This window comes from Pipistrellus hanaki (genome assembly GCF_964339955.1).
Source record: "Pipistrellus hanaki genome assembly, chromosome: 2".
Taxonomy (NCBI): domain Eukaryota; kingdom Metazoa; phylum Chordata; class Mammalia; order Chiroptera; family Vespertilionidae; genus Pipistrellus; species Pipistrellus hanaki.
The window spans coordinates 101097327-101115802 of NC_140504.1; the positions used below are offsets into that span (position 1 = coordinate 101097327).

Consider the following 18476-nt stretch of genomic DNA (forward strand, 5'->3'; position numbering starts at 1 on the left):
TTAAACTACGTTAAGAGTTTAACACTAACAAAATATAAGAGGGAAATTCATCACAAAAACATTTTTTACAAAATATTTGATCAAATAATATAGACAATTTTATAAAACTGTTTCCTTGCAGAAAAAGTTGGGGCTTAAATATGACAATATTTTTAAAAATTCTGTTTATGTTAATGTTATGTGTGCCTTTCATTCTGCACCAAACTTTGCCTGCAGCAGTTAAATGAAATCACAGTTCAGAGTGACTTCAACCAGCTTAACGTTTAAAAAGCCAAGGGTTTACCCTTCCTCAGCAGAACCTATAAACAAGAAGTAACGTCAGTTTAAGGCACACAGATTTACTATGAAACAATCAATGCAGCATGTAGAGAAATTATTTGATTAGCATATAACTCTAGGAATAAAGAAAACAATGTGTAAATTTTAAATACTGGCACACACTAATGATACTTAAAGTTGTGCTAGTTCTAGATAAGAAGAAAATGAAAAACTAAGTGACTAGCATGGGTAGGGATACGAACAAGAAATTTCGCCTGTCCATCCCACTGACTACAATCTAGTGGAAACAGAGAGGCAGGCAACCATGTGTATGATTACCACCACATGATTAAAAAAATATCCTTTAAGCACACAAAAAATGAAGGGACTTAAGAAAAAGTTGTGTGTTCTCCGTCTGGGCTTTGTGTGTGTGTGTGTAATGTTAAATCTGGGCAAAGCAAGTCATCCATGTACAAACAATCTCAGAATGTTTTAAAATTCCTTATAAACAATATTGTAAAACAATATTAGCAAATATGCCATATATCTTTAAGGTTTAAAGTCTCAGCTGAGAAGTTCTTATATGTTGGTTTTTGGGTACTAAATACATTCTACCATAAGTAGGAGTCCTTTTAGTACATAGAAAACTATCCAAGATAATGTAAAAACAGTTATAAACAAATTCTTTCCAAATAAGAATTTCATTATTTTAGAGTCTGATAAGATTTGTACACTGAATGAGAAAAATATAAGCAAAGCAGATAAAAATAAAGTACTGGCAATTTAGGAGAAAAAAAAAAGATGTTATACTAAAAGAAAATTGGCATTTTTTTTTTTTTAAAGAAAACTAGTTTTTTAATTTCTAATCAAAATATACCTTCCAGTGTATTACTACTATGCTTTTATAAACTTAAGACTCTTGGAACCCACAAATCATTAGTACTGTATATAGGTACAACTTAACACAATACTTAAGAAGAAAAAAATCAAGGCTAACTATTAAACAAACACTATATTTTTGGAAATAAACTTTTCACTTAATATTTCTCACTAATCTGTCATAAACTTCCTAAACGTATTTTTTAATTTTTTTAAATACAAGAATTTGTTTTATGGTACATAAAACTTTTACCAGTGTTTCAGATGCTTTTAAACAGCCAATTGTGTGTGTACGTGTATATGTGCACAAGCGTACACGCATATAAATGTAGGTGTTTGTAGGAAGCGGTTATAGGGTTAAGCTTCAGACTGACCTGCTGGCAAAGTCGCAAACAAGTCCCAGCTTGGAGGGCACAGTCCTCTAAGCATAATTAAGCTTCATCTTGTAACTGCTCCCTAGATCTTTCCTGGGTAGCTAGTGGGCTGTGGGAGGGGCAGCAAGTGCTGCCAAAATAAGTGAAACTTACAAGAATGTTGTAAATTACCTTGTTTTTCCCTGACTATAAATAAAGCATCAGCTTTGCAGTTTGAATCTGTTCTGTGGCCTTAGCAAGGCACAAAAGATCCACCTAGACCCAGCTTATTCTCTTGTCTTTTTTCTCCATCATTAACCACCCTCCCTCAGGCTCGCAGAACCCTTGGCTGTGCTGGCGCCGCACAGGTGTTTACTGAAGGATTATTCTGGACAGGGTCTATCAATAAGGACGTTACACAGTTAATTAAATTGTGGCATCTGCGTAATGGAAATTACTTAAATTCCAGGCTATTATTTATTTGTTTCTATTTTTTTTTTTTAAAGATTTCAAATATTTCGTGGTAAACTTTCTTGTGCACTTACCCCAATGACTGCTTATAAATACAGATGACTACAGAGTAGCTAAATAAGTTGATTGACATGAAATAATACCCATGACACTAGCGTGATAAGCAAAGGTCATAGAATAGTATGTACAGTATTCTATAATTAATGTTTAAAAATTATATGCATGTTTTTACATATACAGAGAAAGGATCTAGATGGCTGGACACTAAACATTAACTATATTATTAAGCCTATTATTAAATGAGACACACTATACTTCAATAATTTAAGATATATTTTAGAATTCTCATTTTAATTTTTCAAGGCCCAAGCAGTGTGTTTTTAATTGGTTATGACTTTAACTCTTAAATTATCAATTCTAGGTTCAGATCTTATCACAACTTCATCTTGCTCTTTAAAGAAATAGAAACTCAAGACTCTAAACACATACAGAATTCATTACAAATGAAGTTATATTACTATTTAGAACCTTTATCCTAAGCATTTGTGATACTATGTATTTTTTGAATCACATTTCTGCCACAAATACCAATAATTACTAGTTTCAAACACCAGTTCCTTAGTAAGAAGGAATTTTGGAGGCAGCCACTAGAGAGCAGTAGTGAGACATGAAAATTTTAAGACTCAAAGTTGTATGGGGAAAGTTTCCTTGCTTTGTACTTTCATAAAATTATTTTTCTGATGATTTATTTAGAACTCCTATAAAAATAAAAAATATAAATATTTTCAGTAATCCATGCCTTACTGTATGAACATATGATTCTCAATACTAGAATGCATTTATTCCAAACATTAACACAAATACCAAATTTATGCAAAAAAATTAACACCTTTATAAATAAAACCCATTAAACAGTATTTGAACTCTACAATGGCTTTTCTACTCTTTCTTTACTCTAAATTAAATAATCATTCTATCAGTATACAGATTCATTCTACAGCAGTGATTCTACAATGTTGGAAGATGTTATTAATGGGATTATAGATATAAAAACAGTTAAGAAAACCATTGTTCCCAATTCCTATACTCCTACTAAACAGTCTCAGATAGGCATTTCCACAAACCACATCTACATTTTTAAATTCTCTGTGATAACACATTGCTGACTTCTGATCACACTGATATTTATGTAAAGATATTACTGTTGCCATATTTTCCTCATTATATCAAATTGTTTCCACAAGTGGCTCCAGCCGGTTTTGCTCAATGGATAGAGCATCAGCCTGTAGTTTGAAGGGGCCAACGTTTGATTCAGGACAAGGGCACAGGTCTGGGTTGTGGGCTTGATCCCCAATAGGGGGCGTACAGGAGACAGCCAATCAATGATTCTCTCTCATCACTGATGTTTCATTTTCTTTTTAAATATTTTATTGATTTTTTACAGAGAGGGATAGACAGTTAGAAACATCGATGAGAGAGAAACATCGATCAGCTGCCTCTTGCACACCCCCCACTGGGGATGTGCCCGCAACCAAGGTACATGCCTTTGACCGGAATCGAACCTGGGACCTTTCAGTCAGTCCGCAGGCCGACGCTCTATCCACTGAGCCAAACCGGTTTCGGCTCATCACTGATGTTTCTATTTCTCCCTCTCCCTTCCTCTCTGATATCAATAAAAAAATTTTTAAAAATTGCTTCTACAAATGCTAATCAATCATATTTTCTTAACAATCTAAATGCTACTAATACCAATTTATTGAATCCATACAAATGCTCAAATTGTGCTGGAACACAAAGGTCCCTTTGTTCACTGTTCCATTTGATAGCAATAAAAAAAACCCAAAGATTTAAAAATCAGAAATTTCTTGTGTTTTTGAGGCCATACATTTTCCTAATTAAAAAGTTAACTTCCTGTGCAATTATTTTAAAAAGGTGTCAAGTGCTATGGAAAAACTACTAATACTATCTTGCAGAATTTGGGAGCAGGGATTCCTATAGTTACATTTGGTGTCAAATACAAAAACAATTTTGGAGTGATGAGCAATAAGCAAAACTCAAAATTACAATTTATTCATGCACTAAGGAATATTTTTTTCCTTTTAATCTTAGTTCTTTTGAAGTTTTTACATTTAAATAACATAACAGATTGAATATGTATTTTCCCAGAAATGTACAATCCAAAAGAAAAGCATAACCTTCTTATTCACATCTTATCTAATAAAATATTAATATGCAAATTGACCACACCACTGCTACACCCACCAGCCACACCCATAAGCCATGCCCACAAACCAATCAGAGTGAGTATGCAAATAAACCCAACCAAGATGGCTAAGCCACAGAGAGCAGGAGGGAGATTTGGGTTTCCCAGGCAATGGAAGAAACCAAGCTTTCCACCTGCCCTAGCCAGCCTAAGCTTCCACTTAAGGCTACAAAGTTTCAATTATAGAAGGTAAACAAATCCAAACAGAAATGGTGGCAGCCACAAAGCAAGTAGAAGGCTTGGTTCCACTCCAGGCTACAAAGTTTCAATTGTAGAAGGTAAATAAATTCCAGATATGAGGGCCTCCTCCACTTAAGTCGAGGATGGAGGGGGAGGGGGGAGGGTGGCAGCCGCATAGCTGGCCTGCAAACCACCACAGGCCCCTCGCCCATGCACCAGGCCTTTATCCCATCTAATAAAAGAGTAATATGCAGATTGACCATCACTACAGCACACAAGATCAAGATGACTTCCCCCATGTGGTCAAAGATCCCCCATGTGAACAAAGATGGCTGCCACAAGATGGCCTGCAGGGGAGGGCAGTTATGGGTGATCAGGCCAGCAGAGGAGGGAAGTTGGGGACAAACGGGCTAGCAGGGGAGCAGTAGGACATCAATCAGGCTAGCATAGGAGTGGTTAGGGGGTGATCAGGCTGGCAGACAGAAGCAGTTGGGGCAATCAGGAAGGCAGGCATTCGAGCAGTTGGGAGCTAGTAGTCCTGGATTGTGAGAGGGATCCCAGATTGGAGAGGGTGCAGGCTGGGCTGAGGGACACTACCACGTGCACAAATTTCGTGCACCAGGCCTCTAGTTTAAATAATTAATTTTCTGTGAAGTAAAAAAAATGATTTAAAATATATGCGGGTGACCATTTAGTAACTACAAAGTGAGAATGTAATACCTAGCACAGAAAAATAAACTCAACAACAAAGTGAAACCAGATGCAGCAAGACCAGAAATCTAAAGCTCCTGACTCAATGGAAAAACAATGGATAACTAAAACTGATACTCATAAAAAGGTTTTTAAAATGAAAAAAGGGAGCACATATGCAATAAGAAACAGAGTATATTAAAAACTTAGATCTTTAGATTCTTACTTTTGATTTCCTTCTTCTTCTGATTCTTCATGCTGGTCAAATAACTCCCATTTAGAAGTTGTTACAGCTGGATGGAAGGGGAAAAAAAGGTCTAATTCCGTAAGGTAACTTAGCATTTTTGCAGAAGCTTAGTAGAAGCCGTGTAGAAACTGAAATTTTATATTACAGAGGTTATCTACTAGTTTATTTATTATTTGGCCATTTATATGCAAAAACATCTTTCTTTCCTCCTCACACCTACACTATATTTTTATTCAAATTCATGAAATGACAAATAATGTTATCCTTATTTTTGTGCTAGATGGTAAGATTTATTTCATTAGAACCTACAAGTATTAACAAATACAGATTATAAGCAGCAGGATACATGTCCAAGTAAGTATGAAAGGCCGATCTAAGACAAGCACTATGGAAGGACCAAACCTTGGTTTCTTTGAAACTGACTTCTAAGTAGATTTCACACAAGTACAGACTCCTATCTACTTTTTCTATTGAAATGCCTTAACCTGAAAGGGTTTTAGTGATTTCTCTAATTACTCTCAAATCATTAAAATGGAAAGATCTAAGGAAATTATAACAGGTACCACTATGAAAACTTAGCCACTAGGCATAAATTTGGTAACACTGGGTCTTAAAGTTGATTGATTTTTAAGTACTGAATTTTTTAAAATTCATTATTTGATTTTTACTCACCCTGTGCTTCCAATTCAGATTCATCTACAGCTTCCCATTTAGATGGAGCAACTTTAAATATAGGCTCATTCTTCTTTGAGTCTTCAGTGGAATCCACTATGAGGAAACATAAACTATTAAACCTGACTTCTGGGGGATAACCTAAATTAAGGAGTTTATGGGTATTCACTGTATCAGCTATTTTTAAAACACGCCAATACCTGACCTCTTTTTTCTTAGATTGTCAAATTAGAAAACAACAACAAATAAAACAATAGCTGACAATAGCTGACTAGTGTGAATGAATCAAAATTATATCTTTTTTTTTGGTCAGAGTGGCATAAAATGGTATTTTTGGTATGCCTGATGCACAATTTTAGTAATTATAGTTTATGTATATGCCATGAGATGAAAAGGGTGGAAAATCTCTATAATGTATTAAAGATAATAATAATAAAAATAAGGCCACACATGGACTAATAATTCTAGTGTCAAAAACAAAAATTATGCCTTGACTGGTTTGGCTCAGTGGATAGAGCATCAATCAGCTCACGGATTAAAGGGTCTCAGGGTCCCGGGTTTGATTCCAACCATGATCATACATATAATGGTTGCAGGCTTGATCCCAACCCTGTGTATGGCGCATGTGGGGAGGCAACCAAATCAATGTTTTAGTCACTGTTCAATGGTCAGGGCATATGCCTGGATTACAGGCTTGGTCCCCAGAGGGGGTTGTGCAGGACGCAGCCAACCAATGTTTCTCTTTCTCTCTCTACCTTTCTGAAATCAATAAAAATATAATTTTAAAAAAATACAAAAAGAGAAGCTTGTTAATATAATAGGCTAATTGTCCCAACAACAACAAAAAAAGTGACTAGAAAGAATATCTTTTCTTCGCATTGTCAATTGTATTACTTGTATTTGAATTTGGAAAAGGCAGAAATAAAAAAAAAAAAAGTCAATGACTGACATCTTATTCAGAAAGTATAACCTTTTTCTATATCAGCTTGTGTGGACATTCAAGAGTTTTGGAATAAAACTTAGGTATTCACAGATTTAAACTTAATCAGTCTGAAGTCTGTACTTACAAGGCACTCCATCAAGATCATCATCAAAACTTTTTATAGGGACTCCATCAAGATCATCAATGGGAGTAGCATCAATAGGAATTCCATCCACATCTTCCAAAGGTGCACCATCAAGTTCTTCTTCAATAGGAGCACCATCAAGGTCATCTGGTACATCCTATGGAAACACACACAACAGTAATATTTTCAACTTACTGAAGTCATATTGCTAAAGATGAATTCGCAGTATAGAATAAACCAACCAAATGGATACCCATATTCCCAGGTCTAATGTGAGGACAAGAGAGTAGCAAAAGCAGGTTTACAGTTGTTTGTATGGAAAATAATACAATCCCACATAATAAAAACCTAATATGCAAATTGACCGAACAGCAGAATGACCAGTTGCTATGACACACACTGACCACTAGAGGGCAGACGCTCAGTGTAGGAGCTGCCTCCTGGTGGTCAGTGCCCTCCCACAGGGGTAACTGCCACTCAATGAGAAGCTGGGCTCAAAGCTGGTGAGTGCAGTGGCAGTGACGGGAGCAGCGCTAAGGAATTCCAACTGCCAGTTTAGGCCCACTCCCTGGGCTGGCAGTCAAACATCCCCCGAGGGTTCCTGACTGCAAGAGGGTACAGGCTGGGCTAAGGGACCCCCCGAGTGCATGAATTTCATGCATCGGGCCTCTAGTATATATATAGCTGCAACTAGGATGAATGCTAAAACAAGGAGGTACATCATACTATCCGAGTACATAATAAGTAGTTTCACCTAAAGAGATCAGAGAATATTCTGACATTAAGCTTAAACTGAGGCCTGAGGATTTCAGGTAAAATAAAAAAGATGTTCCGGAAAGGGCTATGGTACGAGGAAACATTGTACATTGAAGAAAAAATAAAAAGAAATTGACACAAGGACCAGGTGGTTGGAGTATGGATGCCAATTAGGAGTATCTTGAGCCGAAATCGGTTTGGCTCAGTGGTAGAGCATCGGTCTGCAGACTGAAAGGTCCCAGGTTCGATTCCGGTCAAGGGTATGTACATTAGTTGCGAGCACATCTTCAGTAGGGAGTGTGCAAGAGGCAGCTGATCGATGTTTCTCTCTCATCAACGTTTCTAGCTCGCTATCTCTCTCCCTTCCTCTCTGTAAAAAAATCAAAAATATATATTTTTAAAAAAGGAGTATCTTATAAGGAAGAAAGTAAAAATATGACAGCTGGGTTAGAATTATAAATATGAAGGATTCAAGAACTACTGAGGAGGTAAAAAGCAACAGAATGGTGATGAAAAGAATCCACTATCATTGTGGTACATCTTTTTCATGTACATACATACTTATATAGTTACTAGAGCTTCATGCGGGTTTGATGGGGAAGAGGTCCCTCAGCCTGGCCTGCACCCGCTTGCAATCCGGAACCCCTCGCTCTAGCTCTTACCTGCTCGGTTTGCCGCTATGCTCACCACCCAGGAGCCCAGTTTCTGACTGAGCAGTGCTCCAGCTGTGGGAGTGCACTGACCACCAGGGGGTAGCTTCTGCATAGTGTCTGCCCCCTGGTGGTCAGTGCGCATAGCAACCAGTAGTTCCGCCAGTATTTCTGCTGTCCCATCAATTTACATATTAGGGTTTTATTACATAGGATTCTTTAGTCTAACAAAATAAAATCCTACTACATAGATTGTGAATTACTTGTTTTCTACTGGTATACAGTAAACCTTTTCATAACATCAAATAAAAAACCAGTCACTGATTTTCACATGACACAAAATAGAAAATTTCTGTGACAATCTCAAGTACTGAGTGCTGGTAATTCTAGCAACAAAATCTACTATTTAGTGGTAAAAAGTAAATATTTTCATGAAGAAATGTTCTATCTGTAACATATTACACCTCCATAGCATGCCCAGAAGTAAATTTTAAAATAATGAGACAAGGCTCTGGTGGGATAGCACAGCTGGTTCAGAGTATCACCCCGGTATACCAAGGCTGCAGGTTTGATCCCCAGTCATGGCACATACAAGAATCAACGAATGAATGCATAAATTAGTGGAATAATAAATCAAGATTTCTAATGTTTTCTCTGTCTCTCTTTTCTCTATTTCTCTTTGAAATCAACATATAAAAATCATCCTAACAGCCCTAACCAGTTTGACTCAGTGGATAGAGCGTCGGCCTACAGACTGAAGAGTCCCAGGTTCGATTCCTGTCAAGGGCATGTACCCTGGTTGCGGCCAAATCCCCGCTTGGGGGGGGGAGTGGGGAGTGTGTGCAGGAGGCAGCTGGTCAATGTTTCTCTCTCACCGATGTTTCTGGCTCTCTATCCCTTTCCCTTCCTCTCTGTAAAAATTCAATAAAATATATTAAAGAAAAATAAATAAATAAAAACCATCCTAACATGTAAAAACCCTGGGTCTGTCACATCCGCAATGACTGGGAGGCTTTAGCAACCGGAAGTCAGTCCTGCAGTCAGCGATGGGTTGCCATGGAGACCCAGCACTGGCTGCTGAGGGGGCTGTGAAACAGGCCCGGAGAGAGGCCTGAAGAGAGAAGGAGGGTCTGATCCATAGCCTCTGTTGCAGCTGCTGATCAGCACTTGCTTCTCTCTTTCTTTCTAGGACTGATCAACAGCTGCACCTCCATTTCTTTCCAGGCTGCCACAGGGTCTAGTGATCAGCCCTGTTGATACACACCCAGAGACACTGACTGGCATAGAAACTGACCAATCATAACCAAATTGGCCGACAAAGGAGAGCAGTTAGGGGAGAGATCAGGCCTATAGGGGAGGGAAGTTAGGGGTTATCAGGGAAGCAGAGGCAGTTAGGGGTGATCAGACCAGCAGGGAAGGGCAACTGGGAGCAAGATCAGGCCAGCAGGGGAGAGCAGTTGGGGCGAGATCAAGACCAGCAGGGGAAGGTAATTGTGGGCGATCAGGCTGGAAGGGGAGGGCAATTTGGGGGGGGGGGGGAGATTGGGAAGGGGAGACAAGGCTGGTAGGGGAGGGCAGTTGGGCAACTGGGCTGGCAGGAAGCAGTTAAGAGGTGATTAGGCTGGCAGGCAGAAGCAGTTAGGGGCAATCAGGCATGGAGGTAAGCAAGTGGTTAGGAGCCAACAGTTCCTGGATTGTGAGGTTTAGGCCCAATACCAATAGATCCCAGATTGGAGAGGCTGCAGGCTGGGCTGAGGGACCACCCACCCAATGCATGAATTTTGTTTACCCGGCCTCTAGTAAAATATAATAACCACACAAATACACTGAGTACCTACCTCTGTTTCCTTTTCTTCAATAATATTTACAAGTCCTAAGAAAATATTTTGTAATTTGATCAAAAATGGTTCTGGATAAATTGCCCAATCTTCCCATGCTCTGAAGCAGGTCATTACCCGTTGCTAAACAAATAGGAAAACATAACAAATTATTTATGACAACGTCTCAAACTTCATCTCATGAAAATAAATAACACAACTTGTTGAATTTTTCACTAAGTCAAAATTCTTTTTACAATTTAAAGAAAATAACTATCATTGCCATGTTTTTAAACAAATCAATGTCATTATTTAATTAAAAATAATGAAAAAGCAGCACTATTTGCTCTTGATCACCCAAGATCACTGTCCCATACATATCACTAGTGGTACACATGAGGACACATTCTGGGAAACATTATCTTAGGAACTTATGAAAGCTGGATATCAAGGTATGTAAGATAGGACCCAAATTCCTTTATAACCCAATGAAGTACTTCCTAATTCTGGATAACACTTTTTCCCCCCACCCCTAAACCTCTCTATATAAACTCTGACTTATGGTCATTTAAGATTAAAATATTTTAAGTGCTGTTGGTTTGTTTGAATCCCCAAAATGGTGCTGTCACTGGGCATCTTTCCAAGCTAAAAGATTCCTTACAAAAGTCTTCAATGAAAAAATATCTATTTATTTAATTACTAGAGGCCTGTGTGCACAAAATTCGTGCACGGGGGGGTGTGTCCCTCAGCACAGCCTGCACCCTCTCCAATCTGGGACCCATCTAGGGATGTCCGACTCCTGTTTAGGGCCGATCCCAATCACAATCCAGGACGGCTGGCTTCCAACTGCTTGCTTGCCTGCCTTCCTGATTGTTCCTAACCGCTTCTACCTGCCAGCCTGATCACCCCCTAACCACTCCCATGCCAGCCTGATTGATGCCTAACTGCTCCCCTGCAAGCCTGATTGCCCCTAACTGCCCTCCCCTGCAGGCCTGGTCCCCCCTAACTGCCCTCCCCTGCAGGCCTGGGTCCCCCTCAACTGCCCTCCCTGCAGGCCCGGTTGCCCCCAACTTCCCTCCTTTGCAGTCTTGATTGCTCCCAACTGCCTTCCTTTGCAGGCTTCTTCCCTCCCAACTGCCCTCTCCTGCTGGCCTGATCCCTCCCAACTGCCCTCCCCTGCTGGCCATCTTATGGAGGCCATCGTGTGTTGGAATGATCAATTTGCATATTGCTCTTTTATTATAGAGGATAGAGCCGTGGTCGGCAAACTTTGGGTTGCGAGCCACGTGTGGCTCTTTGGACCCTTGAGTGTGGCTATTCCACAAAATACCACGGCCTGCACAAGTCTATTTTGAAGAAGTGGCATTAGAAGTTTAAGTTTAAAAAATTTGGCTCTCAAAAGAAATTTCAATTGTTGTACTGTTGATATTTGGCTCTGTTGACTAATGAGTTTGCTGACCACTGGTATAGTCTATTGCTCCTGGACTATATACCTGTGTAAGCATGTTACTGTACAAAACGTGAGATTAAATCAAGCACAAGAGAACAATATTCAAGAGATTTATGAGGCTGTTGCCAGGTAACACGACATACTATTTTACAGCAAACATTTTATTTAGCAGAGAGTATACTGTAAAATAACCATAAAAGTGCCCTGGCAGATGTGTCTTGGTGATTAGAGCATCAGCCCACACACGAAAGGGTCATGGGTTCAATGCCCAGTTAAAAGCACATATCTGGGTTACAGGTTTGATCCAGGCCCCAAGTTGGGGCGAGTGTGGAGGGAACCAATTGATATCTCTCTCTCTCTCTCTCTCCCCCGAATCCTTCCTTTCCACTCTCTAAAAATCAATAGGAAAATACCTAGGGTGAGGATTAATGCCCCCCCAAAAATAAAAAAGTTAAGTATATACATAAACCAGTATGTCTTTTATTATCATTCGCAAGTATTATGATTATACATAATAGTATATAACATACTTTTATGTGACTGACAGCACTGTAAGTTTGTTTACGCCAGCATTATTACAAAGATGTGAAAAGATGCTGCACTAGTCGTTATATCACTAGGCTAGGAGTTTTTCAGTTCCATTGTAATCTTGTGGAAGAAACACTGTGTATGTGCGTGCGTGAGTGCGTGCATGTGTATGTGTGTATGTATATTCTCCCTCTCCCCCCCCCCAGGGCCCTTGGGAAGGTCTGGTGCCTGAGAAGGACATCTGGGTTATGAACTGGTGGTCTGTATATGGATGGAGATCTGGTCCCCGATTCAAGACTGCACTCTGTGCCCAAGAACTGGGGAGGCCCTCCCAGCCTGGCCATAAAGTTCTGGGACCCGGATGTAGATCTGGGTCCTGGGAGGGTACCTTGGGCCCCAGGAAGCGGCCTGGCACCTCACCTGGACATCTTGGTTATGGAATGTTGGTCCCCGGCCCCACCATGAAGATGAAGGTCCGGGGAAAAAAACACTCTATGTTATTTATTTATTTATTTATTTGTTTGTTTGTTTGTTTGTTTTTGTTAAACCTCACCTGAGAATATTTTTTCATTGATTTTCTAGAGAATGAAAGGAAGAGAGACAGAGAGAGAGAGAAACACCAATGTGAGGGAGACACATCAATTGGTTGCCTTGGCACATGCTCCAACCAGGACTGGGGCGATTGAGCCTGCAACCCAGGTATATGCCTTTGACCAGAATATTGTAGAACTTAAGACCCTTCAGTCTGTAGGCTGACACTCTTTCCACTAAGCCAAACCAGCCAGGGCCCACCATTATTTTTTACTGAAATGTCTTATAATGCATTATTGTATACCATTGCAAAACAAGTGATCTTCTGGGTATGTTTTTGAAAAGTGCAGACTAATTTTCAGGAAAAAGTACTTAAAACTAAAACAATTGACAAAATAACACTAGATAATACATTTTAAATCTCAGGTATATTTTGAAATGAAGGTAACATCACAGTAAATTTCAGAATAATTTCTGAATCAGGAAAGTTATGTTTTATATCCTATATAATACAAGTCCAATATGCTAAGTGTCCGATTGACCACTCAGCCATTCAATATGCTAAGGCCACTCAACCAGCTGTTATGACATGCATTAACCAGCAGGGGATAGACGCTCCAATAGGTTAGCTCGTTGCTGGGGTCCAGCTGATCGGGTCTGAGCAAGATGAACTGGACATACCCTGGAGTTCTTCCGAGGTCCCTCCCCGGCTGGCCAACCTCCTGCATCCCTCCCCAGCCCCGATCATGCATCAGTGGGGTCCCTTTGCCCGGCCTATGCTCTTTCACAATCCACGACAACTTGAGGGATGTCAGAGAGCTGTTTTCAGCCAGATCACACAGGCCAGACCCAGTTACCCCACCGGTGCACGAATTCTAGTATATCTTATATATATACTTTTCTAGCCCTTCAATGTGCTTCTCAGTTCTCATCCCCCATATTCAACACTAAGACAGCAAAAATAATAAAACAGTAAACATACCTTAAAATTTTCAGACTGTAAATGGCCTTGAATTGTACGATAGGTAGCATTGAGGTCTGAAAATATCTGACATAACTTTGTTTCAAAACTGAAATTGAAATAATATATTCTTAAAACAGAATTTGTTTAAAAATCCTTATCTACTTCAGTGTGCTAGTCAAACCCCTCCCAGACCTAAAAAAACAAACAAACAACAAAACCTACCAATAAATTAAATAATCTTATAAAAATGAAGAATTAGGTGCTTTACCTCTAAAACTATAATTCAAATGCTTTAACACCTAATCCTAAATTTTTCTCCTGCAAAATCCCCAAAAGAGTCATAAGTAGTAGTTCCTTGATTAGCAAGGAACTTTACATCTGACACCTTGAGCCACCTAGTCTGAACTCTTTGTTTTATAAAAAAAAGGAAAGAGTTAAGTGACTTTTCCAAGGCAAAAAAAAAAAAAAAAAAAAAAAAAAAAAAAAGGAGAGCAAAATTAGAACCCAGACCTCCAAATTTCCTCTCAGTTTGTTAAGGGAGAAAAAAAATTCCCCTAATTCATAAAATAAACACCAAAAGGAACTCTGGGGAATTATGAAAGAGTTCTAAATTAATTACATTAAGCAACATAATTTCCTATTGCCGAGGAAAGCATTAGCAATGAACTACAACAACATAATGATGATCAGAAGAAAACACATATTAGATAGTTAATGCTTTGTTTTCTGTCTCTTCCTTTGTTTGCCATTGTTTCAGTTTATTTATTATAAAGTTACTTTTAACTGGTCCTATTTGTCTTGTTACCAAGTTAACCAATAAAACCTTTAAAAAAAACTGCTACTTTAGCTTGAAAGTGGTTTAGTTCAATGAATGCAATCCAATTTTTTAGAATATTTTATGACTACAAAGAAATTCAAATTATTTATTATTGGAGGGTGTTAACAAAACAGTGCTCTCTTCTGAACTCCTTATATCAATTTACATAATTATACTTACAATTTCCTATAATATGAAGCATTGGAAACTTTTGCTGAAGAGTTGTACAAAACATCAGAAACCAAATATAACCTGGCAATCTAGAATACCAAAAGATAACATAAAACCAATTAAAAATAAAAACAATCAGCAAACAACATATCTTAGAAAAAAAATCCATATTGAATTTTTTGGAATCAGTGTAATAAGGCTAATGTTTACAATTTAATAATCATGACTAATTAGAACAGTTATAAGAAATTCCACAATCATGATTTCTGCAGGGATAAAAGTTTAACTCATTTATATTTCAACCTGTTAACTTGTCTGTAAATTAACATAACAAGACTACAATAGAAAAGATTTCCTGGCTCAAGTTCTTCATATAAAAAAGGAAACCAATTTCAATCCAAGAGTCAACTATTATCTCCACTTTTATCTAATCAATCTATTAAGAAAAATCAGATGGCACACAACTCAATAAATGATGTCAAAATGAATGACAAATTGATTCATTAATTACTATATGATGAGGAACCTTGGCAAAGTAAGCATTCATTTTAACTTATAAGCCATCCAAGACTAGTTAGCTAGTGATAAAATCTAGGAATGAAAAGCAGATCTTCTTTTACTTGTTAGAATTTCTAAATTCAGGAGGGATTATAATTTTAAAATTAGATATATAACTCAATAATCTACTCAGTTAGGAATTCAGTAGTATCTTATAAACAGTTAACTAGTTAAGTGGTTTATATAATCCATATGATTACTTTCTTTTCTTAAAAATGTGTATTTTTGAATTTTGTAATTAGACTTAAAAATTAACGATGTAATAATATTAACCAAAGTCCATCAGAATAAACAACTGCTTAAATGGTTTCATAAAAAAACAAAAATCATACCTTTTTGGGAAGGGGTGTCTTTAGAATCGACAATGACTCAGTAATGCAATCCACTATTTCTTCAGCAGCTTCAGCATTATTTAGACAGAAAACCATTGCATCTCCAATATCATTTTTCCTTGGAGTTAACCCCCGCAGGATTTCTTCTAATTTGTCCCTCTGTCTAAATACAAATTTCAAATGTCACTATAGTTACTGCTCATAAACTTAATTTCTTTAAAACCCAATCAGTAAAATAATTCTGACAATTAAAGTGAGTTAAATCTGATTTGTAATAAGTCCCCCAAATATGTTACTTTTTTTTTTTTTTTTTTTTAAGAACTTATATGAGGTAGAATAATTTTCCTGGCCTTAAACTAGCAAACATTCCAGTGACTTTTAATTTACAAATTAAATCACTCCATTGAAAAAGAAACTTCCTGTTCTTTACCCTGCTTTGAAGGGAGTCTGTTACTTTAGCATTTCTACTTAGCATTAGGAAAGGCTAAAACAGGGACTGATAAATTTCTCCTGTAAAGAATCAGAGAGTAAATAGTTTAGGCTTTGCAATCCATATGGTTTCTGTCACATTTACTTGATTGCTAGTACACCACCACAGCAGCCATAGACAGCATGGAAAGGAATGGACATGACCATGTTGCAGTAAAACTTTACAAGAACAGCCGAAACCGGTTTGGCTCAATGGATAGAGCATCGGCCTGCAGACTGAAAGGTCCCAGGTTCAATTCCAGTCAAGAGCATGTACCGTGGTTGCAGGCACATCCCCAGTAGGGGGTGTGCAAAAGGCAGCTGATATATGATTCTCTCTCATCGATGTTTCTAACTCTCTATCCCTCTCTCTGTAAAAAATCAATAAAATATATTAAAAAACAAAACAAAACAAAAAAACACAACAAAAAAAACTTTATAAGAACAGAAGACAGCTGAAACCGGTTTGGCTCAGTGGTAGAGCGTCAGTCTGTGGACTGAAAGGTCCCAGGTTCGATTCTGGTCAAGGGCATGTACCTGGGTTGCGGGCACATCCCCAGTGGGGGGTGTGCAAGAGGCAGCTGGTCGATGTTTCTCTCTCATTGACGTTTCTGGCTTTCTATCTCTCTCTCTTCCTCTCTGTAAAAAATCAATAAAATATATTAAAAATAAATAAATAAATAAATAAAAAAGAACAGAAGATAGCCAGATTAAGCCTGTGGGCTGTTGGTGGACACCTAGTCACAATAATGAACATACATCTTCAGAAGCAAATATACTTCAAATACTATAGTTCTCCATTACCAAATGCTCTCATAAACAATGCATCAATGCAGTTACATTCAGATTTATAGTCTATGCAGTAAAGTATATAATCCTATATGCTAAAAATTCTTTTTCCATGAGGTATACAGAACTTGCACTGAACATTTAGTAGTTACATTTTTTTTCTTTAAAAATAATTTATTCATTTCTGATCACAAGGTACAGGGAGGATGCAAGGGCAATGCCTGTGACTCCCATGCTGTCCAACCCAGTCTAAGCATGTGATAGCTCAGACATCAGGCTCATCCTGACCCAAAGTGTTCACTCACTTCCTAACTGCTACAGAATACACTATCTGACCATGTGGGAAGTTTAAATTGTTTTCCAATTTATTTGTAAATAATGAAACTGAACTAGCTATTCTAACTGCTGATTTCCCAAAGTTCTCAAGAATGAGTAGGTCATAGGCAAACTATGCTTGTACAGCTTAGAGCCATTTAAACCTTTTAGGAGGCGTTTCTTAAACAGTAGTGACTAAGGCCCTTTCTTTGTTCCCAGTCCACTACTGTCCACAGTGCCTGTAGCCTTGGATAACAGCCTCTGGAGGTCCCTCATATCCTAGGGCAGTGTGGCTCTTTGGCCCCTTGAGTGTGGCTCTTCCACAAAATACCACTTGCGGGCGCACACATACAGTGCAATTGAAAAAGAAATTTCAATCGTTGTACTGTTGATGTTTCTGCTTTTTTTTTTTTTTTTTTTTTTTTTTTTTAATATATTTTACTGATTTTTTACAGAGAGGAAGAGAGAGGGATAGAGTTAGAAACATCGGATGAGAGAGAATCATCGATCAGCTGCCTCTTGCACACCCCCTATTGGGGATGTGCCCGCAACCAAGGTACATGCTCTTGCCCGGAATTGAATCTGGGATCTTTCAGTCCGCAGGCCGACGCTCTATCCACTGAGCCAAACCGGTCCCGGCTGTTTCTGTTTCTTAAACCAGGCTAATTTCACTGTCCCAGAGCTGGCAGAGCACTCTTAAGAACATATACACCTATGGTGGCCATATACTGTATACTGTAGAGACGTTTCAACAGTCAACAATCTGACCTTACTAAGCCAGACAACAATTTTTCCTCTTAATGTTGCATTCAGAGAGACAAGAATTTTAAGTCTATTGAGATAATTTCTATAAGAATATGAAGTATTCCACTACTAGAGAATCACTGCTTAAAAAATCATCACAAATTTTATTACCAATTTATCAGTAGGAAGAGGTCAATAAAATACACATTTACTCTTGCTAAGATGTTTAAGCACATTCAAAAACTTTAAGATTAACAACTTACTAAAACTATTAATTAAAGCACCACTAAAGGACTTTCCTGAATATGTAAAAGAAAGGGAATAAAATCTTACTCTTCCTTAAGTGCTCCCTTTTTATTAGGCTCTTCTACAAAAGCTTCTGTTTCTTGCTCTTCTGACATCCCATGCAGGTATGGATTTAATGGTGGTGGCCTCCAAAAAGATCCATTTTTGAACATACGAAAATCTTCTGTCCGCCACTTAGTTGGAGAATCTCCCTAATAAAC

At 38.1% G+C, this 18476-nt stretch overlaps 1 protein-coding gene across 6 annotated transcripts in view; it reads right to left on the minus strand.

Annotated features, from left to right (window-relative positions):
• The window catches only part of U2SURP (U2 snRNP associated SURP domain containing), a 70042-nt gene that overhangs the window by 12002 nt on the left and 39564 nt on the right, over positions 1-18476 (minus strand). For 5 of the 6 annotated variants that reach the window (XM_084875927.1, XM_084875925.1, XM_084875929.1 and 2 more), the window contains 8 exons: positions 18304-18467; positions 15655-15817; positions 14774-14853; positions 13795-13882; positions 10325-10447; positions 7081-7237; positions 6014-6109; positions 5321-5387 (listed from right to left, as the gene is read on the minus strand). In XM_084875927.1, coding sequence (XP_084732053.1) covers positions 5321-5387; positions 6014-6109; positions 7081-7237; positions 10325-10447; positions 13795-13882; positions 14774-14853; positions 15655-15817; positions 18304-18467 — 938 coding nt within the window. The remainder of the gene's footprint in view (positions 1-5320; positions 5388-6013; positions 6110-7080; positions 7238-10324; positions 10448-13794; positions 13883-14773; positions 14854-15654; positions 15818-18303; positions 18468-18476) is intronic. The other variant, XM_084875926.1, reaches the window with a different exon arrangement.